Here is a 26,308-nt window from a genome sequence, read left to right on the forward strand (position 1 = left end):
TATATATATATATATATATATATATATATATATATATTGGACGTTCTAATTACTAGAAAAAAATATAGTTTAGTATTTTTTATTATAAAAAACAGTCTAGTAGTTGCTAAAATATCTGTCATATTATTGGAAATTTATTTGTACTAAAATATAAAATTCGAAGAAGTTGAACCGTTTTGAAGTGAACCGTGAACTTTTTTCGAAAGCAGGGTTCCAAAGACGATGTTTTTCCAGCGATGAGTTTTATCCGATGAATAAATAACACATTTACGAGACACTAAGAAAGTTCAAGGCAGATGTAAGTGATGAGTAATTAATACAGCGAATACGTGAACTTTTTTTGAAAGCAGGGATTCAAATGACGATTTTTTTTCCAATAATGAGTCTTATCCGATGAACAATAACGCATTTATGAGTCACTAAGAAAGTTCAAAGCAAAATAACTAACTTTTTTCTATTGTACAGAAATAAAAAAATTAATAAAATATGATATCTTTAATAAGTTTGTATAAACTATTATGGTTTTTTGTTGAACCCGTTTTTTACCAGCACTCGATTATAACGAGAATACATTTGCGTTCCTTTCTCAATTGTTGTAAACGAGTTTAACAGACAAAGAAAAAAAAATGAAAATTTGAATTTGAATTATCCCGAAAGCGGACAAAAAATTTGTCACCTTAAGACTACTAGCATGAATTAGGTGAGTACTAGCATGAATCAGCTTTGTTCGTGTTTTTAATCTGGATGATCAGGTGTATGCTTCATAATAATGAGTAACACCTTCATAATGAGTATAATGTTGGTGCCCCTATTTTTTTTATGCATATAACATCAACAAAGTTTATCTGGGTGAAAAAATATATGACTGTTGTTATGAATCTGAGTCTCGATTGGCCGGCAAAAACACTTGACTTGAATTCCATAGAAAATCTGCAGAGCATGTTGGGACAGCTACTAAAATGGCCACAAATTTGATCAAATCCTAAGTGAGTTGGCTATCACTGAATGCGACAAACTGGAAAAATGACTCACTTCTTAGGCAATAATTAAACTCAGAGGCGGAATTAAAAGGTGTTAAATTATTCTTCTTATCTAGGAATGTCTAATCTTTTGTCCAGTGTTTGAAGTACATTAGAACTTAAGATTATTAAAAAATTGGTTTGCTAGTGACAATACGAAAGACCTTTTATAAAATTTATTTTTCACCTTGATTATAATAAGTAAAATATTTGTTAGATTTTTTTCCCCATAACCCTGTTTTTCATCATCAACAAATAAAGATTTTTTTACTGACTCCAAACATTAAAGATGCAAGAAAATATATTTTAAATCAATCACTTCATGAATAATTTTAAAATAACTCAAATATGATAACTTTCAAAATACTAAATTAATATGTTTTAGACATAGGTTTTCAGCCAGACACCCAAGCGGAGTAAGTCGAAATACTCTTCTTAAATTGAGATTTTTATCAGGAATAACCAAAATAAATAACAATGGAATTGCTTCTTATGTGAGAGTATTCAATCCTGAATGAGTTTAACATGCTGAACACAAATATCACATTCGTGAAATCTGATTGACTCACGCTCCAGATATATTTCTTATCTTGATAAAAATGCTTCCGTATAAAGCAATACATTTATTATATTTAAAGTTATTATTCGATAACAGGGATAACATTTTCACATGCGCTTTTTATCTACGATGTGCCCTTCAGGTCCGAATGAAACTTTTAAATGCACAAACATCTTTTCTCGGAAACATATGAAAACACTTATTATTAACCATTTGCTTACGGTGTACGATGTTCTACCTTCACATACGGTCCACACGTTGTACCAACCGTAAGGTAAAGGTTAAGATGTTGAAAAAAATCATTACTAATATTATGTCTACATTACTACTTTCATTTCAAGTATAAATCGGAAATAATTTAAGTAATGTTAGCAAAGAAGTATTAGGTACTGTAAGCAAAGAACATAACAAAAAAGTATTAATCACGTATAAACAAGCAATTTTCTTCTGATAATCAAATATAATCAGTTTTCTTTCTTTTTTTCTGTCTTTTTTTTTATCTCTTTCTTTGATACCATTTATCAACCTCATCCAGCACCTTGGAGATTTTCTTTAAAATATGAGATACCACTTAATGGGTATTTTACGGTATTTCAGTTTAAGTAATTACATGTCATGTAGTAAAGGTGAAAAAAATACATGCCCCAGTCGTCATTTTTACGTGTGTTGAGCATGTCGGGTAATTAATATTCGAGCCCTGCTAAATATATCGCGTCAAGTATCCGTAAAAAAATTCCCATCAACTCAATTTGGTGCAGGGAATTTTAGAAATTTCTTCGAGGAGGAAAAACAGGTTCAAGATGCTTCCCCCCCCCCCATTTTTTTTCTTTTTAGTATTGCTTGGAAGTGTGTAAAAAATAATGCGTTGTTTGGAGTAGCTCTTTGCCCAGATAAATTAAAGAACCCCTGACACTAATATTTTCTTAAATGCTCTTTTTCGCAACGTTTTAAAAATATACAGCTTCTTATGAGATTAGAAAGTTCTAAATCTAATACAGATTTACTTAGAAAATTTACAGATTGTGATATTTTCTAAATTTAAAACAGTTATATTGAAATTAATACTGACACTAACCCTTATTTGATGCTGAGGTAGAAATTGATTTTCCTAATACCCCACGCAACCTATTCTTCGAAGACGAGATTTTTCTACGTTGAGAATTGAATCCTTCCGAACATTTTAAAAACTGTTTGGGAGATTATTAGAAATACCTTTCATGCGGCAATCAAATAGTTCGGGATTGATGAAAGAAATGCCAAAAATTATAAAATTTGCTTATGCAAAGATGAAAAAATATTTTGAAATTAAAATATTATTTTAAAATTCTTGAAAAGTTTTGAAAGAAATTTTTTCATCTTTTCAAACTATGTATTTTTAAATGATGAAATCCAGAATTTGAACAAAACTGATCTCATAGAACATAAGTATATCAATATATCAATCGCAGACAAAATTCTGCACAACGGAAAATATTTATGTTATTTGAGCAGCGTATCATGTATTCATGTTATTGAATACAAAGCTGCTGATCATGAATTCATTTGATCGATAGGATAAGCTTCCAAGAATAACATATATAGTTAATGGAAAACAATTTATTATTACATTTGAGTGCACTTATCAAACTTATATGAGCACATAGTTGTCAATCATGTCAATTTCATTTGTCACGAATATTCATGACAATACTTTCGTTACAAATGACGAAAATAAAAGTAAAAATTACGTTTCTTTAATTATACTTTCACATTTAAAATTACTTTTAAAATTTTCGCTGTAAAAAATTTTCGCGTACCTGAACACCAAAATGTTGGCAACTACTTTACACTGAAGTGGTGTATCACTAAGTGTTTCATTACATCAAAATCAAGGATAGTTCCTGGATTAATCCACACAGCACGGACAGAATATTTAGATGAATTCGAACAAAACCGAAGTGAAATAAAATTAAATATTATAAAATTATTTTATGCAATTGACAGATTTATGTAAATCACATGAGAACATAAATATCTTTAGATTACTACTAAAAAAAAAATACATGCACTTTATGAGTAGTTTAAAATTACCCGGCAAATAATCGAGAACAATTAATATTCTTAACTCTTTGATGCAGAATTTTTATTAAACATATTTTTCATACTTTTTTCATTATATTGCAATAATTTAAGTCAAAATGGGTGAAGAATATTATACTTAGCTTCTTAATAATATATGATTTATGAAATACAGCATTAAACACCAGTGTTTTTTTTTTTTCAGCGTTAAAGGAAAAATCTTCCAAAAAATAATTTTTTAACTTTTAGCTGATTTGCAGTTTTTGATTTGCGGAAAAGTAGCTATTCATCATTGAAATTTCTTCAATTTACGAAATTAATTGTTAATAAATTTTTGAATATAAATGAATTTTTGAAATTCGAAACTACCTTTTTTTGGATTTTATATCTGAATAAAATTTCCGATAATCTAACAGATTTTTTAGTTACTATTAGACTGTTCTTTATAAATAAAAAATAACGAAATTTATATTTGCTTGCAATTAGAGCGTCAGAAAAAAAAAATTATAAAACTGACACCGGTGTTCCATCTGCGTCAAAGAGTTAATCAATTAGTAAAGAGGATTGAAACTTACTGGGTATGACCAGTATATCAATTCAATCCAACAAGAAGGTATTCTACAGTACACTTCTTGAAAAAAACAGCCATCTTATCAATATCTTGAAATGACTCAATTATCCGCTTTTAAACTTATAATGATGGTCAAAATGCATTTCTTTTACGTTTAAAACAAAACTTAACATCATTTCACACAAAAATTTAATTAAATAGTTTAAATGTATTTTACAGTTTTTCAACACCAAATTCGGATAGCTATTACTTCACAGTTTTTACAGCCTTGCCAATTTTCTTAAATTCGTATTATGAGCTATGTTCATTTCTTGCATTTTGAGCTGCGTCCATCTCTTTAAATACACATTTTGAGCTATGTCCATTTTTTTAAGTAATCAATTTAAACTATGTTCATTTTCTTAAACACTCAATTTGAGCTATACCCATTTTCTTAAATGCCTTAAGCTTTTTTCTTACATTTTTTCTGTCTTAAGCTTTTTCCATTTTTTTTAAAACACGCATTTTAAGCTATGTCCATTTTCTTAAATGCGCATTTAGAGATTGAACCATTTTCTTAAACACGTATTTTAAAATACGTTCAATTTTGCCACTCAAGCCCCAAAACAAGTCAGGGTTGCCACTCAAATCTGGGGAAAAAATTCCCCGTACATATTATACAAAATATATTAAGAGGAAACACAATTACTGTGCTCTTGTGTGAACTATATTGGTCTAACTATACTAGTTGTAATTGCTGAAAAACTTAGTGAAAAAAAGAAATAGCTGAACATCCTTAAATAATGCTATAGTAAATGAAATAGTTTAGTATAACTGAAACATCATCCCTAAATATCCCATAGATTACGCTTTGAGTGGTCACCATTTTATAAAAGTCGAAAATAAGAAACAAAATTCTCAGTTAAAAAAAACAAATGTTGAAATTCCCTGCGTTTTCCCAGTTATTTTAGGTGATTTTTAAATTCCCTGTATTTTCCAGGTTTTCCCTATTCTCCATGTGGAGTTGCAACTCTACAGGTATTATTTGTTGTTGTTGTTAATATACGTCGCACTAGAGCTGCACAATGGGCTATTTGCGACGGTCTAGGAAACATCCTGGAGGATGATCTGAAGACATGCCATCACAATTTTGATCCTCTGCGGATGGGATGGCACATCCGCTTCGGTAGCCCGACGACCTGCGCGCGAAGTCGAGCACTTTACGGTAGCACAGTTTAACGAGGACCAATACCGCACACCCTCGGTCCCTACGCAGACTGATCCAAGTGGTCACCCACCAGCACACTGACCGCAGTCAGTGATGCTTGACTTCGGTGATCTGCTGGGAACCGTGTCTTATCGATCAGTCCACTGCGGGACCTACAGGTATTATCAAACTTGTCCCAGTTGCGGCATTCTTACGAGACTTCTCATGGCACTACAGTCATATAATATTTTGTGTGTGATGTAATATACAGCACCCGGTGGCTGATTGGTGCTCCAGGTCATTGGTTCAATCCTCGGTCCGGGCAAGGTTGACACAGCATCCCTTCAGTGGATCCATAAAATGAGTACCAAGCATGCTTAAAAACTGAGGGTTCCGCGTTGGGCTGACCACCCAAACGGAACATCTGCTCTTGCACCCCAGAACCCAAAGATCAGAAAATTGAGATAGGCTGTCGAGTTTAGATGTAATATAGTATTTTTTATGTGCACACAAGATGATTCAACATTGTGTTTAATGATCGAAGGGAACTGTATGACAGGAAATGTTTTCGCACACTTTTCTTTTATAGATTGGCTGTCAGTGCACATTTGAACTTTTATTTGTCTATATTATCTGACTTTTATATTTTAGAATAATTATTACAGAAAATTGCATTCAAATCTATAACATCTGTTTCATCACAGTTGTAATAAATAGGAATTTATTAGAGTTTTTTTTATATCAATACTTTTCAAAGAAGGGTTATTTTTCAATAGATGGCACCACTATGATAAAATTTAAATGCAATCAAAATTATGATATTTCATGAGAAATTTTTATTTATCCTTTTAAAATGGGATTTTTGGGGTAGATTGCGGATATAAATTGTATTAACATTTAAGGAGGATTAAATTATCGCTTTTATGGCGTATTAGTGGGTTTGTAGCTGGTGTTTCTTGTGGATCTTTTTTTTTGTTCTGACGTCCCCTGGATGCGGGATGACTTTTGAGCGAGTAAACAGGTCTGTATGGATTATTTCGCCTTGATGAAAAAAGTACAAGAGGCGTGAAGAGTGGCTGAAAAAGCAGTACGACGGGAGTGCGGATCGTGCCCGATGGAATGTTGGGTTGAAACATCACCGCTGACAGGATCTATCATGGCTGCTAGAAGGGTGTTCTGAGCCGGTATCATCGAGAATGAGTTTAGATATAGCTGGAGTCTCGGAGTGAGTTGATCTAGGCTGAAATGCTGAAAGGTGGGTGTTTGGAAAGAGTCTCTGGATGCCGCGACTAAGTACGCAACATTGGTCGGATGAGCTGTGGTCTGGAAGAAAGTTGATCTGAAGCCTCTGAATAGTTGACGGGAAGTGATAGACTGAATGTCGCTAAGTTCAAGACGGTTGGCAAGAATTGAGCGTTCCTCGGCAGAAAATCGAATGCTTCTAAAGAACTGAATGGCGGTCGGAAAGTCGAAGTTCTCCTAGTCCACAAGTCTAGATGCAAACCCGGTGGGCGTTCCAGAAGGTGATCTGCAAGTTCCTTTTGTATTTATAAACTCTAATTTCTTACCTTTTTAGTAACTTTTTAGAAGAGCATTTTATTCCGTATTTTAAATTATTTCTATCAGGTGTTGAGATACCTATTTTAAGATGAGCCTTGGATATTTAATTTTAATTATCTGTTGTAGGAGTATAATGACCTAAAGTTTAAATGTTTTTGTAAATTTAGAATGAGCTAGTGTTTTTATTTCGCAAATGTCTCTTTTAGTGTGAATTAATTGAATGTTATGCATATGAAATTTAAAAGTGCTTTTTATCGATAAGTTTTATCTTGAGTATAACCATTTGGAAATTTAAAAGTGTATAAATTGGAAATTTTAGTGCACATGAAGGCATCTGGAAATGATTGAAGTTGTGTTTGTTGAAAATTTATAGATATAATAAAATTTAATTTTAATTGTTAAATGTTTCATGTAATTCATTAGTTATTTGTCTATTTTTGAACCTGGGTAACTGTTACCAAAAATTCAATTAAAAGATCACAGCCTTGCCAAAGTTTGAAGGGTAACGGTACACAGTTCATAGATTTAGAAACCAACTTTCAGAAATCTCCTATATGGTGGCCATATCAATTAAGGTAAAACAGTTATTTCCGAATCTGTCTTGATACAATGTCTTACAATAACTACTAGAAAACATAAAATTAAGCTAATTTAGATAAGTTATAAATATGCATGATCAGCCAGACCATAATAGGAAAAATCCCTCTAGCCGCGCATGATGACATTTCCGGTACCATGAGTTTCTATCAAATTCTTGCTACTTATTCCATCAATCGCAGAAGATTCGAAAAACTTTCTATTGCTTTTCCGATATTCATTTTCGAGCGATATTTGCTCTTAAGAGCAGCGACTCATTAAAAACAAAGCTTTGCACCAGAAATGTGAATCCTCACTTTGGACAAAATTCTTATATTTCAAACCAAAACTCTTACAGTTACCAAAACGCTATCAACTTTACTATAAAACTTTTTTCCTTTTCAACTACAACAGCGCATTGTGAACCACTAGGGCTAGAAAGATGCTTTTGTCACAGAATTACCAATGATGTGCTGTCGATAGGTAAATTATCACAGAAATAAAATCGTATCGAGACACCTGTTGCAATCGACTGTTTCAAATTTATTGTCAGCACAAGTAATTAAGGGATTAATATTAAAGTCATGGGTACCTGTTCCCATGACTATAACTTTAATATTTCATATTTATTATTCATATTTCAATTTATATATTTAATATTTATTTCGTATTTAATATTTTCGCACCACTCACTTGAGAAACTCTTGACCTAATGAATGCCTCATATGCAGTTCAATTAAATTCAATTTTATTTTTCGATTTGAAACAAATTTCATTTATTTTTACAGCATTTTTGCATGGTCATACATGCACTTGGGTGAAGAAAAAAAAACGGCTAAATTTTATGGATTTGTTGTTTCTAAGGACATTTGGACATGGCCTTATACAAATAAAGCCAGGAAAGTGTGCTTTTTTGTTTAACCAGAGAGCACCACTAGGGTGAAAGTATGTCTTGGCTCAGAACCCCACGGATAGATGGCAGCATCACTCATTCGAGAAGCCACCTCCTCAATTTAGACATAGATCGGAAGGGGAAGGAAATTTTCTCCAGATCCCTGTACCCATGGTGTTGATCAGCGATTGACTCCAGGACTTACGACTCCACAGATTTTACGAGTTCGTATATCGTATGTACTCGGTGGGTCTTAGTGGAATCAAGGATCCTCTGTCCCACTCCCCAACCTATTCTGTACCTGAGTCCGATTCTCTAATCATTGAGCTACCATGGCTCTATTTAATGAATATTAAATGTTAAAGTAATTGAATGACCTTTGATTCAAAGGTCCACTAAAACTATTTTGTTTTAACAGAACATGAAATAGAAAGTAGTAGAACATGAAATAACGGTCAGAGCCATGATTCACTCGCTTCACAAAAAGCATTTACTCGTAAATCGATGTGCTCTTCTCAAAATTTCAGAGAATCTACAGTTTTGATCTCCACCCAAACTTCGAGAAAAAAAATTTCCTTTCCGCAAAAATTAAAAAATACGCTAATAGATTTACATAAAGAACATATCCTGAAAGTTCCATCGAAATCAAAAATATCAAGTAACCAACCTTGTCTGACTCTTAAAAAAACCGGATCTTAACTTTAACACTGTTTGTAAAAAAATAAATGAATAAATAAATAATAATTTTTGATATCATATTTTTCTGCAGAATTCAGCATTTCAGTGGACTTCTAAGAAAAAATTTTGTATAATTTATTTCAACAAAACAATCGTAAGCAATCATAATATTCATATGGATCACTCCTGTGACCCATATGTTTGGCGATATTTAGCACAAATTTTATCACTTTATATTCTAAAATCGGTTATTCTGTTCGTTTACAAAGTGATTGTCTATGTCAAAATATAATTGGTTTCACCCTCGTTGGTTGGAATTTCCTATTGCAATGAAGTAACATAGGGAAGGTAAAAAATTCGATTTAAGTAACCTTTTAGGTAATTTTATGCTATGCAAAAAGTACACTAGAGTACGTAAAAAGAGCTAAAAATTGAAATTTATCATTGTTATATAATAATTGAAAGTAAATTAAAAAGACTTTAACTAAATTTAATTGTTGGAATTATTTGTTCAATTTTTATCGCATTTTCCAGTTAACTTTCTTGCCAGCTTCATAATTCGAAGCAAAAGTTATTCAGGCCTTCATTTAAAGCTAGGGTTTCTGGGAGTTGTTGGCGAACTTGATGATAAAATTATTAGAAATTCTGATAATAAAATTATTAGAAATTCTGAGAATAAAATTAGCAGAAATCCCAGAAACTGCTCTTTTTTTCCTTTAACTGCCCCCCCATTGAGTAAAAATAACAAATAATCATTTCTAAAAATCAATAAAAATGCTCATATATGATGCATTTTTTAAATCTCGATATATTATGAAATAAAAATTACTAGGGTAGCGTTTTCTCATTATTATTAGATAAATTGTGTGTTATTTTATTTGTCAATTTACATTTTTAATTTTTTAAAAATTTATTTATTTACATATTTATTTCTTAATTTATTTTTTATGTATTACTTACAAGAAAATTAATAAAGAATTGGGACGTGAGGAGCATAATATAAAATAAGAAAATTTAAAAATAAAATTCATTGGCACACAAATCTCCGCTATTTAACGTAAAAGTATAAATATAATTGCTACATTTAAAAACTATTTCATTTGATGAAAATATCAATACCAAATAGCAAACTTGGGCAAAATTATTTTTTCGAAAATAAAATGATTTTTAAGGTTTCTTTAAGAACACTATTTCTTTAACTATTCTTAACTGTATCTTCAAAATATATTATGCGTGAATCCAAGATCAAAATAAACAAAAGGAAATTACTTCCGCTTGCTTGAAGCATCGAATTGTGATGTCGTCCGGTAACATTCTTTAGCAGACCTATATCTATCTCATGAAGACATTGATGACCGAATGCCCATAGGCACACTATAAATGCCTTTGACCGCGTCTCCTCTTTGTTTCTTCCATTATTACTCCATATTCACTTCAAGGTTAGTACTTTATTTTTACCTTTCTTTTACTCTAATTTTTGAAATAGGGGCAATTTTTATAAATGCACCTTTTTGAATATATCTATAATTTTTTATTATTAAAATTCGAATCTTCATTTTGAATAATATACGAGGTTAGTAATTTATCTTTAGTTTTCTCTTATCTTTTAATTTTTTCTTTTATTTAAATTCAGATGAGGGGAGCTATTATTATAAATAAACAAATACAGCTTTTTGAACATGCATGTAATTTTTTATTGTTAAAATTTGAATGTCTAACCTTCATTTTGAATTACATTAGGTTAGTACTTTATATTATTTACCTTTCTATTACTTTTTAAACTAATTTTTTTAAAAAAAACGTAGATAAGGGGAGTTAGTGTGGGCAATTTTTATAAATTTGCCGTTATAACTTTTTAAAAATTTTGAACACTGAGAATTTTTTTTTATAAAATCTGATTCTTTGTTTTTATTTTTAATCATACATTATATAAGTATTTTGTTTTTAGCTTTCCTTTAGTCTCATTTTTTAAATAGTCAATATTTCAATATAAGTTAGTTAATATTTTAATAGTTTAGTTGGAAAAAGAGAAGCTAGTGTGCGCAATTTTTATAAATTTTTAAATTTACCAATTTAGTTTTTTGACGGTATCTAGAATTTCTTTAAATTAAAATGTAAATATTTCGCTACATTTTCAATGGTACATTAGCAATTTTGTATGAATACTTTTAATAATATTTTTTTTAATTAAAAAAATGCCTTTATCCACATGAACCTAATGACATGGGGTCAATGTAAACAAGTCATACAATAGCTTGTTAAGCGTTGAAAAAGTAAGTCACAACAAAAGTGATTTGAATCAGTTTTTATCTAAAATTATAATCTCAAATAAATAATGTTTTTTAATGAGTAATAAATATTAATTAATGATTACCATTCCATTATACTATTTCTACTACATTGGAAGTCTATTTTTAGTATTTATTTCGTATAAAAATGCAAAATTAAAATCGAATTCGGTGTGACAAATAAATATAAAATGTCAGCTGTTAAATTGAGGTATTAGCTTATTTTCTAAGGCTCGAATTTTACAATTTCTGTAAAAAAAATAATTAAATTTTTTAAGCTAACAAACATTTTAATTAAAAAAACTTAAAATGTGCAAAAATGTTCAAAAATTATACTGTATTTTTGACTGCACAAAATGGGATTTAATAAATTAAAGTCTAATGTGTGGAAAAATTTGTAAATAAATTTAATATTTTACAAAATTTAGTTTAATTATTAAATAAAGTCTAATACGTATTGTGCTTTAATTTAACCCTCATTATTATCACAGAAAGCTGAATTTTAACATGTACTCAGTAGCCCGTGGAACCGCTTATAGTTTATTCATTCATTTACTAAAAAGGCAAACCAAAAGTGAATTATAAAATATGTAATAAGCATATTTATCCATAAAATAAAATTTTTTACAAATTGAGAATTCATTACCATAAAAACCTTGTTCATTATGTTGTACTCATTATGTTGTATTCATGTACTTTGAGCCTGTTTTAAGAGTCAGGCAAGGTTAAATATTAGATTTTCTTGCAATTTTCAGGATATGTTCTTATGTCAAACTATTAAAAGCGTGTCATTTTTATTTTTTTTAATTTTTTCAAAAATATTTTTCTCAAAAAATTATTATAAAAAATATTTTTAAGAATCACTTATCGATCTCCAGCAAGAATTGAATCGCGAGCGTCTATGTTGAGTACTTTACCTACCAGAGAAGAAAAATATCGTTAACACTTAAACTGTACTTAAACTTTCAACGTTATTTTCTCAGAAACAGTTGGCCAGTGTTAAGGGCATAAACCTAAAGTGGGACGAAAAATTAAAATTATCCCAAATCACTGGAATTTTTTAGAAAAAAATATTATTGTAAGAAATTCAAAAGGCATAACGAAATTTGCAAAAAGTGAAATCAATATTACGGAGCCCAAACTTTCGACCGTTCTCCAATTAGAACCATTTTTTCAGAATTGCTGTATTTCAATGATCCAGAATCTAAATCCGGCAAAATAAAAGCATGTTTATTAAAAGCATGTCTGATCTTGCAATTTAATTAATAGTTAACACTGATGAAGGGAATTTGAACCATTAAAACTAACGCTTAGTACGTGAAAAACTTAAGCTGTTTATGGTGTATATATATATATATATATATATAATATACNTATATATATATATTTTAATAAAGCAAAAATTAACGACAAGAAATATCATGCGTTATTTTTTCTAAAGTAATATTTTTACTTTCAGATCAAAATGAAATTCGGATATATTCACGCTTTTCTTATTTTAACATTTGCAGTAATATGGCTGAGTTTGCCCGTTTCTTCGGAAAAATCAGAAAAAGAAGTTGAAGGACGAAGATTTCTCAGTCTGGGTCCTTTCAGACCATTTATGCGAGTTCTTGGAATGATGGGTATTCCATTATTGCCTTTAATATTAATTCGTCAATTAATAATGGGAAGTACAGCCACTAATACTCAAACTTCTGGGGCAGGAGGTGGTCTTGGAAGCATGGGTGCTTTAGGTATTCTTGCCCCATTTGGAGCTGGTGCTGGTCTAGGAGGAATAAGGCCTTTGGGAGGAGCAGCAGGTGCTGGTGGAGGACTTAGACCTTTAGGTGCTGGAAGCCTAAGACCTTTAGGCACAGGAGGCCTTAGACCGCTTGGTGCACTTATAGGAAATGCTGTAGCTGAACAAGCAGCATCAGCAGCTACAGGTGGTTCAAATTCCTTATTTTTGAAAAAAAGATCAACAGAGCAAGAAAAGCCAAACCGTTTCTCAACATTTCTCGGTGCATTGGCAAAATTTGAAAAAGTTGTTGACCAATATGATTTAAGTGTGCCTGATTGCCAGCGTCTGATTGTCTGTGAAGTTCATAGAAAGAGTATAAATCCAAGTTTTGGTTCTTTCACCGAAAAGTTAATCCAAGCTTTTGGGTAATTATTATTTTATCTCATTTTAATATTAAGCAAAGTTCAACGTCTTTGAGATCGAAATGCACATCTTCCTTTACCTTAAAAAATTTAAATTTTCCCCTGTAAATAAATTTTTAATATACTGTGCGTGTTAACGTTATTCAATATAAGTCAAATTTTATTTCAACTGGCATTTTTGATGAGCGTTTGGAAATGTAATGAGTATAAACTTTTGATTACATGGTTAGCTCGTACAATTTTTTAATAATTCAAAATTCTTGAATGCTGAGACCTTTTATATGCGTTTATTGTAATATTTACAGTTAAATTTTCTTTTATTATTTGAAACAGAAGGTTTATGTAAAAAACTATCTCTTTCTTTGAAGATGTTTTATTTATTTTACCTTTATTTGGATATATCAAGTTACTTCACTTGATTTTCAAATATAATATCACAAATTTATGCTTAATTTCCTGTAGTTTTTGCATCGTAAAATTTTTTAAGCATGCTAAAAAATACGTTACTATTAAATAAATGCCATTAGATATTATATTTTATTTTATAACCGTCGTTGAACAGCCGACCCAATTTTCGGGTTTACGACTACTAATGTTCAACTCCGTAGTCTTGTAATTTTGAATCCAATTCAGAACACAAGGGAACTGCTGGATCAAATATTGGGAGAAAATTTCCTACATGGAGGACTTTTTAATGGAACTAACCAGCATTAACGCTACATGGTGAGGGAAACCACGAAAACCACCCACAGTTAGCCTGACGGTAAGGGGGCATTAACCTATGATTCATCTACCACTGAAGATATTTTACGTCAGCACTGTGGATGGTGCAAGCCGGGTGCAGAATTCGCATCCCTCGGATTTGAACCCGGTTCACCCCATTCGAAGGCGAACGCTTTATCCCCTGAGTCAGTACGGCTCTAGACATCATATTTTATCTTTTATTTTATAACCGTCGTTGAACAGCCAGCAAGGGGACATTAACCTATGATCCATCTACCACTGAGGATATTTCATGTCAGCACTATGGTCGTAATTCGTATCGACTGGGATTCGAACCCGGTTCGCCTCATAGGAAGGCGAACGCTCTATCTCCTGAGCCAACGCGGATCAGACATCATACTTGAAAATATTCCTAGCATTTAAACAATTAGACACTGACATAAAATTTCACTTTTACTGAATGAGATAAATATATGCTTCTTATGAACGGATACAATATTGAAATATATTTACTAGTGAAAAATACATATTTTCTTATTGTAAAAAAGGCACATTTAAGTTCTCGAAAGCGTCTTTCCTTCCTTTCCTTTTAATTATTATTGCTATTTTCCTTAATTGCTAAAAGTAATGTGAAACATATTAATTTTAACCATTAAGGGAATCGTAAAAATAATAATTCTATTATTTTTACTATTCAAGTGTATATAGAACTTTTCTTTCCTCATAAAAGTTTGACTAAGAAATATTTTCTGCCCTCAAATGGCTGAACAATATTGATTCCTGATATTTATGTATTGTTTAAATTTGCTTTAGAAGGGTCTTGAAGTTTATTTTTTCTTTGAAAATATTTTACAGATTATCATGAAACTAAAAGATAATTCATTTGATTACTTCGCTTTTAAGATATAAACTAATATTAATTTAATTTCAATGTGCTAATAAAGGATAAATTTCTAAAATACTGACAATTTATTTAAAAATATTTGTTAAAAATCTTACATTAAACAATTTAAAAATTTGAAAATTCGAAAATTTATGCAATGGCACTTTTTTACTCTAAAAATGTTTGCTCTCAGTTAGTGACCCTTATATCCATATATATTCACTATATTGATATCTAGAGTTATTGGCAATCAATATCATTTGTGTTAATATTAGTTTGCATACCAGGATAAAAATAATTTTAAATTTTATTTCGAAATATAATAATTGTAATATTTATTTTAATTTTAAAACCAGTAAAACATACTAAAATTAAAATTTTATAGCACATAACAGCATTGTTGACAATGATAAAAGCAGCGAACCAAGATATAAGTTCAATAAACAATGTGTGAACGAGATATCTCATTATACCTTACGTTACAAAGATTAGAGGTTAAAATATAGATAGAAATATGTTATAAATAATTTCCTTATAAAAAAATTATTCAAAGGTGTCTTTTAAGAAATTTCTGAAAATAAGTACATTATAATTATATGTATTGAACAAAAATATGTTTATATTTTGTAATGCATAAAAATATGTAAGTTGAAAAGTATGAATGGGGGAAAGTATTATATGGGGGGGAGGTAATGTGTACAGCTGGGATAATATGTTTTTTATTGGTCAATATTTTTCGAAAAGTTTTGAAGTCTTGACACAACTGTTTAACATTTTCTTAACTTTTGATTGTTCAACAGTAAATGCTCTTTTGTTCAACGGTACTGCTCTTTTCCATTATAAAAACTAACAGTTTTTATAATGGAAAAGAAAATTCTTGATTTAACCACATAAGACTATTTTAATTCATTGTTTTAAATAACTGGAGATATGTTGTTAATATGTATGTTTTTATACGTATATTAGTCACTTCTGATTTGAATTATTTTAATTTATTCCACAATAGGTTTAAATGAACAAATGAAACTGCGAGGGGGGCTAGTTTGAACGCGTGATTGTGAAGCTACTGTGAACACATCCAAATGGAGCTTTTTGTAATAATTACTAACACCCCACTTACTAAGATTCTCAATACTTTGGTCCAAAATTCTCGTGACTAACTTCAAAGGGGGGAAAACACTTTTTATTCAAAATTTGATTTTATTCAGCCTCTTTTATGATTTTTTAGATAAGGGAATTCTAAAAGTTCTCCAGCGTTTATTTATAGCACCCCTATAAAAACACTTTCAATAGAGCTTTATCATTTGTGTCAAATATCCTTTTGAGAATTGTAAATAGATAATAGACGCTGGAGAATACGCTGGGTGGGATAGCCATTTGGAGATCAATTAGTACAGTTTTAATCATCAACTCGGTGTTGCTTTATTCCACTTCCGAATGCGACACCCAAATGGAAAACAGTTTCATCAAGGCCTTTCGAATTATTGTATATACACACTTTTTTTAATCTATGAAACTATCGTTGAACAGCCGAGCCGATTTTGGGTTTACGACTTCTAATGTTCAACTCCGCAGCCTCGTAATTTTGAACCCAATCCAGGAGGCAAAGGAACTTCTCGATTGTTTGCTTTCGTGGGCTACTTTTTCATAAAACTAACCCGCATTTGCGTTACATAGCGTGGAGTATCTCGCATAGTTAGATCGGCGGCAAGGGGACTCAAACCCATGATCCGTCTGCCACTGAGGATATCCTGGCACTGTGATCGTTGAGAGCCAGGGTATCGATCAGCCATCGCTGGGATTTGTACCCAGTTCACCTCATTGGAAAGCTCTATAACCTGAGCTCATTCTTTTGATGTCTTTAAGGGAATAAATATCTAATGCAATTTTTCTCTCTCTTTTTTTTTTCTAAAAAAAAAGTTTTCTGGTACAGTCCACTGATTTGGAAGTTTCGAGAGTTCGCTACTGCCCATCAGCAAAACTCCCGACAAATTGTTGGTTTCGACGAAACTTTCTATGGCTATAACACTTTAACCAGGGCTACTATGTTTATGACCTAAAAATCCTTCTAAAAATGCAAAAAAAGCCTCTAAAAACCATAGAAAAAACATGAAACAAAAAATAAAGTTCTTAAAAAGTTTTGAAAACCTGCTTTATATTAGTGTTTTATTAAAAAAAATTATGCAATAAAAATTTTGATAACTTTTGTAAAACATAGGGTATTATTTAAAATAAATAGGTCTAATTTGAATTAATAAAATAAGATGTAAATAAATGCTTGATAAATATAAGTAGGATTTAATTTTTAGTAAATATCTTCAAAATAATTAGTATTACATTGTAATATCAAATGATTCCTGATGTTTTTCAAATTGAAAAATTGCCTTTTGAGCAAAAACAAATTCTTATATCTTTGTTTAACATCACTTGTTATTGGATGATATAAAATGCCATTGAAAATTTATTTATAAAAAAAAATAGTAAAAAATAAAAAAATGATGAAAAAAGGGAAAAAAATCTAAAACTGAAAAATTATGTAGACCATGAATAATGTCCTATAAAGAATAAAGCAAACAACCAAAAATGCTAAAGACAACATATATGGAACTTCCTAGCCAACGCTTTTCTCGCCGCTTTTTCGGGTTTAAACGAGAATTTTTTTCTTATATATCATTCAATCTTTTCTATCATTCTTACTGAACTTCTAATTTCCACTTCTTAACTATAACTTTCTTAATAATGTTCGAAATATTATGAAACTTTGACGGGTATCCTTTGCAAGTCTATGCATTTGTTTTTGGCGGTTATAGTTTTTGAATGATGGGTTATTTATATTATTATATTTGCAAAGTAATTATTTTCTTTCTTAAAATGTCTGGTTTCTATTTATTAAAATAGGTTTGTTTTTGCACTGTAAAAAGCTTTGAAAAAAATATTACTTAAATACATTTTGAGTTTTATTTTTAATTCAAAATTTTAATTAACTATGGAATTCTATATTTGTTTTTTTTTTATTCTTATTGCAGTTGTAAAATATTTCCTTCAATTCTTTTAAAGGTTTTTCTAACATGATTAAAATGACCCGCCTCTCAATTGTTTTTAAAATTATTTGTCAAATTAATTTTTAAAATAAAATTAAAATTTAATGATTGTTTCTTAAATAAATAAATACTACAATATATCTTACGTCAGCACTGTGGTCGGTGCGAGCCGGGTGCAGAATTCGTATCGAACAGCCATGGCAGGGATTCGAATCCGGTTGACCTAATTGGAAGGCGAACGCTCTATCATCTGAGCCACCACGGCACCTCACTAAACTATTGAGTTCAAAGTTTCCAAATTAAAAATATCTTATTGATTGTAATATGCATTATCAAGGACAGGGTCGTACTTAGGGTTTTAGCAGCCAATTTCAATCCCATTTAAAAATAAAAATAATTTTTTTTTCGCGTTTAGAGTACAAAATTCTAACAAAGTGTATAAATAATACTAAATAGTAATTAACAAGAATTCAAGCTTGCTAAAAGCGAATAAAAGATGACTGGAAAAATTCAAAATTTTATTGGAAGAAATTAAAAATTAGTAAATTTGTATATCATATTTCCTTCAGTTTACTATTGAGAGTGATTGCAACGAATGCTTTGATTTTAAGTCTGAACAATTTGAAATGTAAGTCATAGTGGTAGTTACAATTTAATAATTAAAGAGATATAATGATTAAAGAAAATTGAATTGAGTTAGTACCACTTTTTACATTTTTAGTCGCCTGTGGAAAGGGCCCGATTTAGCCTAATTAAGGCTTGGGGCAAAAACTTCCTGCTTCACTACTTCAGTAATGAGGAATTGAACTTTATGGAGGTAAAATGTTTCACCTTATCATACATATATAACAAGAAAATTGACCTAAAATAGCTATTAAGTCCCCCTTGCAATGGTCAAGCGAATTATCGTTCTGTCCATTTTATTAATTTTCTGACAATTCTATGTCATTCATGCCGAATCCAGGTTTCTGATTGTTAACATTGTCATCTAGCTGCGAAAAATACATATCCTTGCTGACATTAGGGTGGAATTCAGCTAAATTTTAGCAATTACATGGCTCACTTAAGCCAATCAAAAGCCTGTATTTTTGTAAGCACATCGCATTTTGTATGTAAAAATACAGGCTCTTGATTAGTCCATTGTAATCAAATTTGTCCATTGTAATTGCGAAAATTTAGCTGAATTCCGCACTAGAAAGCCACAGATTTACGAAATATAGATTTTTGTGTTCATACGATAGATTAAAGAAGCTAACATAAAACTGACGGATGTACACTGTACTGATATTAAGTTCATTATTGAGGGAAACCTAAAATAAACTTTAAATTCGATTTGGGGGCCCACCTCTGATGTGGAGCCCGGGGCAACTGCCCCGTATGCCCCTGCCTTTATCAGGCTCTGTCAGTGGCATCAGTGAATAATACTGCAACTAAAATTCCTAATGCTACTAATAATAAAAATGTTAATATTATTATTGAATTACTGCGAGCTGATTACTGAATAAATGAAGTCAGTTATTATTTTTTATGGAACTAAAAACAATAATGAATTGCAAAGACAGGGCACCAACTTGTCGAATAAACGTAAATTAATTTAGATCAAAAAATATTTTAAAAAATAAATTATTCTTGGCAAAACAAGTTTTTATTCTTTATTTACAAGTAAATATCCTAATTACATATTTAGTCATTAGGATATCTATTTGTAAATATGAAATAAGAACTAATAATAAAAAGATTAATATTATTTAATTACAGCAAACTAATTACTGAATAAATAATGCCAGAGGTTTTTTTTCTTTTTATCAAACTGAAACTATTACTGAATTGCTAAGACAGAAAACCAACTTCTGAAATGTAAAATAAATTAATTTAGGTCATAGCATATTTAAAAAAATAAACTATTCTTGTCAGAGCAAATCTTTATCCTTTATTTATAAGTAGATATTCTAATTACATATTGAATTAGTTTTAACTTTACTTGTATTAAAATAAATGTGTATAAAATTAAATGGGCATAATTGAAAAACGTTTATTGATAATGAAACAGTAAATTATTTTACATACTACAATGAACACATTAAGATATGATAAAACTAAAAACATTAATGAATTGCAAATATAGAGAACCAACTTGTGGAATGTTAAGTAAATTAATTTAAATCAACGAACAGTTCAAAAAATAAACTATTCTTGGCATATCAAGTCTTTATTCTTTATTCACAAATAGATATACTAATAACATATTTAAATAATTTAATATTACTTATATTGAAATAATTGTGTATAAAATTTAATGGGCATAACTAAAATACATTTATTGATAATAAAGCAAAAAATTATTTTTTATACTTTAATGAGCACATTAAAATATGAAAATTATATGAAATTAATAATTATAATTTAAAAGTTATATTCTCTGCAACTAAGCTCTTGAGAAAAAAAAACAATATTTCGTTTCTTAATCATTAACTTATTCCTTGATTCTATAAATAAAACATTTATTATCAATGAGATTCGATATCAATGGTTTATTATCACAATCTTAAAGTATAATATATTAGATAATAGAGTACCGTATAAATAATATTTTTTTGATAAATCTAAGATTTAATAAAGATCCTGTGATTCAAATTAATGGTTCTTTTTTTCAATTTAAATATTTTTAAATCATGCAAACCATGATTTTTACTTTTCTAAACCTTTTTCACAGCAGTTCTTAGGAATTGCACACCACACACTCGCAAATGAGCAATAGCTGGAATTTTTAAAATAATTTCTGTGCCATAAAAGTTGAAAGTAGACAAAGATTTCCATGTTATTTTAAAAATTACACATCTCATCTAAGGGAACATAAACTGAAATGAAATTAGACGCATTTAGAAATATAAATTATAATAACTCGTATAAATTATATCCAAGGAATAGTAAAAATATATACAAGATTTAGCAAATGTAAAGAAAAACTTGTAATAAAACAATTATTCAGTCCTGAATTTCTGGAGGCCCTAAATGTTACTGGCCCTGGGCAATTACCCAGTTCACCAAGCAATTCGCGGACCTATGTTTAATGATTTAGCTTTTTTATAATTTTGAACTTAGGAGCCGCGATGGCTCAGGGGGAAGAGCGTTCGCCTTCCAATGAGGTCAACCGGGTTCGAATCCCAGCGATGGTTGGTCGATACGAATTCCGCGTCCGGCTTGCACCGACCACAATGCTAACGGGAAATATTCTCAGTGGTAGACGGATGATGGGTTAGAGTCCCCTTGCCATCAGGCTAACCGTGGGAGGTTCTCGCGGTCTTCTTCTTCATGTAACGCATCATCATGTAACGCTTCTTCATGTCGGCTGTTCAACGCGGGTTATAAAATAAATTAAAATTTGGACCTAAAATCTAAAATTTGAGGTCCGTAGCTCAGTAATTGAACACGGAAATAGTTATTGAAATCCTGCGAATTGTTTTTTTTCCTTCTTTTTTCTTCTAAGAAGTGTGATTTTGGCCCAAAATGACAGTTTATACTTTCCTCGAAATGAGCCTGCATCTGCCAAAGGAGCGGGAAACTTACACTATGCTAAGACGTATTGTTGTCGTGTATTATAATTTTTTTTTTTTTTTAATCTTTTTATGCTGAATCGAATGAAGCATCGCCCCTGTCGATGCATTTAATGTATCAGATGTTTTAAGAGCTTTTATGCATAAATAATACAGTAAATTGTTGTACAGTCAGACAATGTTTTAGACCCTTTTTAGGATTAATGAAATGAAATATAACTAATTCAAATAAGATCCTAATTAATTTATTATTAACAGTTTCAGAATTATTCAATACGAACATATTAACTGTTTTGAAATAACAACCTCATTTTATTGGCCTCAGACCTGAGATGCTTATGATAGTGCTTATGATATGCACCTTTTTATTTCTTTATTTGCGTGAGGTATTATAACAATTTGTGTTGATTCGTTTCTCCATTTAGCTGAACTTGATGTATCAGCTCAATGGTGGTCGTTTCAAATGTATTTTTTATAAGTGGATACATTTCAAAAGTTATCGATCGACTTAATTAGGTGGGTGGGTACTTTATTTACGTCACACTAGAGCTGCACAATGGGCTATTGGCGACGATCTAGGAAATATCCCTAAGGATGATTCATGCCATCGCAGTTTTGATCCTCTGCAGAGGGGATGGCTCCCCTGTTTTGGTGCGCGGAGTCTTTACGACAGAACAGTTTAAAGAGGACCGCTCACCCTCTGTCCCTGCGTAGACTGATCAAAGTGGTCACCTACCCGCTTACTGACCACAGACAGTGATGCTTGACTTAAGGATTTACGATCAGTCCAGATCGACTTAAGTAAATAATATTGTTTAATACTATAAGATAAGATCGATTCTTTTCTTAGGTGCCTGCAAGTTAAAATGCTTTTTAGTAGATAAAAGATTCAACATTAGTGACCCCTCAGTTTTTTACACTTCATTTCAAACTAAGATTCTAAAAATATATCTATTAACGACGATAGATATGCCTGTATATACTCTTTCTTTTTATTCTAGTGTTGAAGGTCGTTTAGAACGTTCCAGATTTCCATCTAGCACTAAATCTGCACTAAAGGATATACTTAAAGCTGCAAGAAATGGATTACAACAAAGAGATTGCTCGGCTATTTATTACAAATGCCCAGTTGCTGTCACCGAACTAAGAAAATCTGACGATTCTCATACTTAAAATGGATTTTAAAGTATATTTTGAACAGTGCTTATTGTCTTAGTAAATAGAATATGCACTTGAAGGATACACGATTTTTCAACTCTCCACACTTTTCCTTTGTCTGATACCATGATTTCGGCAAATCTTTCATACGGCAGTACGTTTCAAAAGGAAGTCAGATTATACTTGCTTGAGAAAAAGGCTATCCAAAATCCTGATAACAGAGAGGGTAAAAGTGTGGAGAGTGGATAACCTTGAGACGCCTATTCTATTTAAAAAGAGTATAGCAAGTCAACGCTAACAAGCGATCTTTTACTTTGTATATAAAAGAGATTTTGCACTTTCACGTAGCATCTCGCACGCTCACGTACATAAATTCTGCGCAGCGCAGTTACTTGAAAAAATTCTCGGTAGCACCGAACTTATATGCGTGAGCGTACGGGATGCCACGTGGAGTGCAAAATCTCTCTAATTTTCATCATTTCATTTGATCAAGTTTTAATCATTTGTCATTTTTCGCGTATTTTGAATATCATTTGAATGATCGTATTGTAAATTGAAAGTTTCGGGGTATTTGGGAACTATATTTATTATTGTTAATTTTACACAAAAGTTGTTCAATATACTGACGATTGATAATTATTATTACATATATTGTGTCTACTCCAATAATTATCATTTGAGTGTTTAAATAACTCATGAAAATGCGAAATACTATGTGAGTTAATTTAATCTTAAATATAAATTTTATGTCAGCTGTGTTTTCACACACAAAAGACAAAATATAAAGCAATATGTAAATTATGTTGAATTAAAAATCTTATTTTTATCTTAAAATGTGTATCCAAGATTTGTTTTCAGCTATCACCAAATTGTAAATTTTGTTCCATTTTACGCAAAACAGTTATATCTAATTAAACAACTCATCCTGAGTAATACTTAAATCATGTGTTTTTTATTTAATAAATACTTTTTTTTTACACAAGTTCTAATTTATTCAAGTTTCATACCTTATACCGATTGATCAGCTGTAAAAAATATTTTGTGCAGAAATTTATTGTAAAGTAAAAATTTCATTTTAAATAAATATTTTTAAACTTTTATCAAGTTATTTTATTGGTTGATCAGAAATCACATCTGAATCTATTGTATTTATCAGACAATGTGCCATATTTTGAATTTAATATTTTTATAAATAAAGGGTCCTATTAAATTTAGCCCACGTCTATATCGATAGAAATGGTGATACAAATATTGTTACAATTTGTAAAAATCAATATTTTGTTTGATTATTGTACGTCATATTATTATAATCATTATAATAGAAAAACTTTGAGAAAAGAAAACATCACAAATTGAAGATAGTAATTGAATCTATACTAAATAACTAATGAGCTTTTACTAAATAAAATAATCTACAATTAACTAAAAAAAATTAGTTCATTTGAATGAAATTTTTCCTTCAAAAAATTGAGACTGTTGTTCCATTTCTCTTTCTAGTGATTAAAGTATAAAAACTTACATAAAAAAATTTAAATTAATCAGATTTTATTTAAAATTCAAATATTAAATTTTTTATATTTCTTGTCTCTGGAACTCATTAAGATAAAAACTCAATTTTCATAATTTTGATATTTACATATGATATGAGAATCAGAATTTTACATTCGTCTTTTCAAACACCCTGTATATATTTACCGTTCATGTTATAAAAATAATATAATGACATACTATTTTCATATTTTATTGACTATCACACTAATTTCGATACTTTCTGAGTGTTGTTGTACAAATGAAATACGTTAGCTATCTTTCATTACTAAATTTTAAATTCTCTGTATTAATCACACATGTATGTGAATATATCAAACTTCCCTACATACAAAGTTTAGAAATATAAATAATTTGTTAAAACTATAAAATAAGCATAAATTAGTTCTAAAGTAATGTTAGATTGTTTTATTTATACGTATTTTGTAGTATTTTGTTTCAGGATAAACTATATGTATGATAGTATAAACTAAACTAAATGAATGCATTGATTTGTGTAAGAATATTGACAATTTATTTTTGATTACAATAAAATTCGTTTAATTGTGCCTCATGTTATCTTTTTATATTAATTTTACACAACAAAAAAACACATTTTTTTGAAATTCATATTCATAATTTTTACATAAATATTATTGTCACTGATTTGTTTGGAAACAGTATTCAAAAGATTCTAACTATAGCAATGAACTGATTTTTTTTAAATATAAGGCCTTCTTAAACAAAATTATTAACAAACTGTATAAGATGCCATTAAAGAAATTATTATTGTGAAGCCACAGCTTAGATATGATTTGGCTACGACATGTCTGCTGATGTGCAAAAAATTGCTTCGTTTCGGGTTGATTACACTATACTCTTAGTAGATAGATTTGACGTCTCAATGTTACGCGATTTTCCCACTCTCAAGACTTTCCCCCTCGCCATTACCATGGTTCTAGCAAATTTTGCTTCTTCCTTCGCAAGTGTATTCCATCTTATTATTGAAACGTACTGCCATGAAAAAAGCAAGATTTGTTGAATCCATGGACAGCTGGGGGGAGGGGAGTGTGGAGGGTAAGAAAGTCGCGTAACCTTGAGTTGCCTATTATATTTACAGAGTATAACTACAGTACTCCATCTGTACAGTGTGCAAAATAAAAAATTAAACAATTTAATAACTTTTGATCTAAAGACAGGATTATCTCGCTCTAAAATGAAATTATAATGGTTCAAAAAAAAAAAAACTTTAAAGATGCTAATCATCACGAAATCATACGAAAAAACTTACTTTCCTTAATAAACACACCTTTTAACAACTGATTTGGATTTTTGACCCCCAAACTATAGGGGAGTAAGCAATCAGGAAAATATGATCCAAGTAGCTAAGTATCAAAAGTTTGAAACACATAATGTACTTTTCGCATATTTTGTTTTAGAGAAATATAGTTTCAAATTTTCATATTTTTAAATGTCGAAGTCTCAAGAACTGTTCTCTACTATAAGTTTGGATTTTATGATTTAAAATTAAGCAGTTCAAATGAAGTAAAAAATTTTATACCATACAATTCAAAATACATAAAAGAAAGGGTAGCCAGAAATTTTTTTTAAAAAATCACCAATTTGGCTAGATTTTTCCACCTAGATGAAAATTATCAAAATGAATATTTCTCAATTTTTGCATATTTTAATGTTCCTAGATAACGCAGCATTGGAGTAAGTTTTTGAATCTTTAAAAAAAGGATTAGATCACAAATTACTTTTTTTTTTACAAAATTATGCCTTCTCTTCAACTATGCCTTCTAGTGACGTTTTTGCGCCATTTTCGGAATTAGCATTGAGGACGCTATCTAAAGATATGTTAAACTTGACCAAAACAGTCATAAATAA

The 26,308-nt window shown here is 30.2% G+C and overlaps 1 protein-coding gene across 1 annotated transcript; it reads left to right on the top strand.

Annotated features, from left to right (window-relative positions):
• Window positions 1-10,405: 10,405 nt before the first annotated feature.
• Window positions 10,406-24,987, top strand: LOC107448339 (uncharacterized). The gene is made up of 3 exons (XM_043054527.1): window positions 10,406-10,538; window positions 12,847-13,535; window positions 22,735-24,987. The coding sequence occupies exons 2-3, from the start codon at window positions 12,853-12,855 to the stop codon at window positions 22,904-22,906; spliced, it is 855 nt and encodes a 284-aa protein (XP_042910461.1). The 5' UTR covers window positions 10,406-10,538; window positions 12,847-12,852; the 3' UTR covers window positions 22,907-24,987.
• The last annotated feature ends 1,321 nt before the right edge of the window (window positions 24,988-26,308 follow it).

The sequence above is a fragment of the Parasteatoda tepidariorum genome, chromosome X2 (assembly GCF_043381705.1).
Source record: "Parasteatoda tepidariorum isolate YZ-2023 chromosome X2, CAS_Ptep_4.0, whole genome shotgun sequence".
NCBI lineage: Eukaryota > Metazoa > Arthropoda > Arachnida > Araneae > Theridiidae > Parasteatoda > Parasteatoda tepidariorum.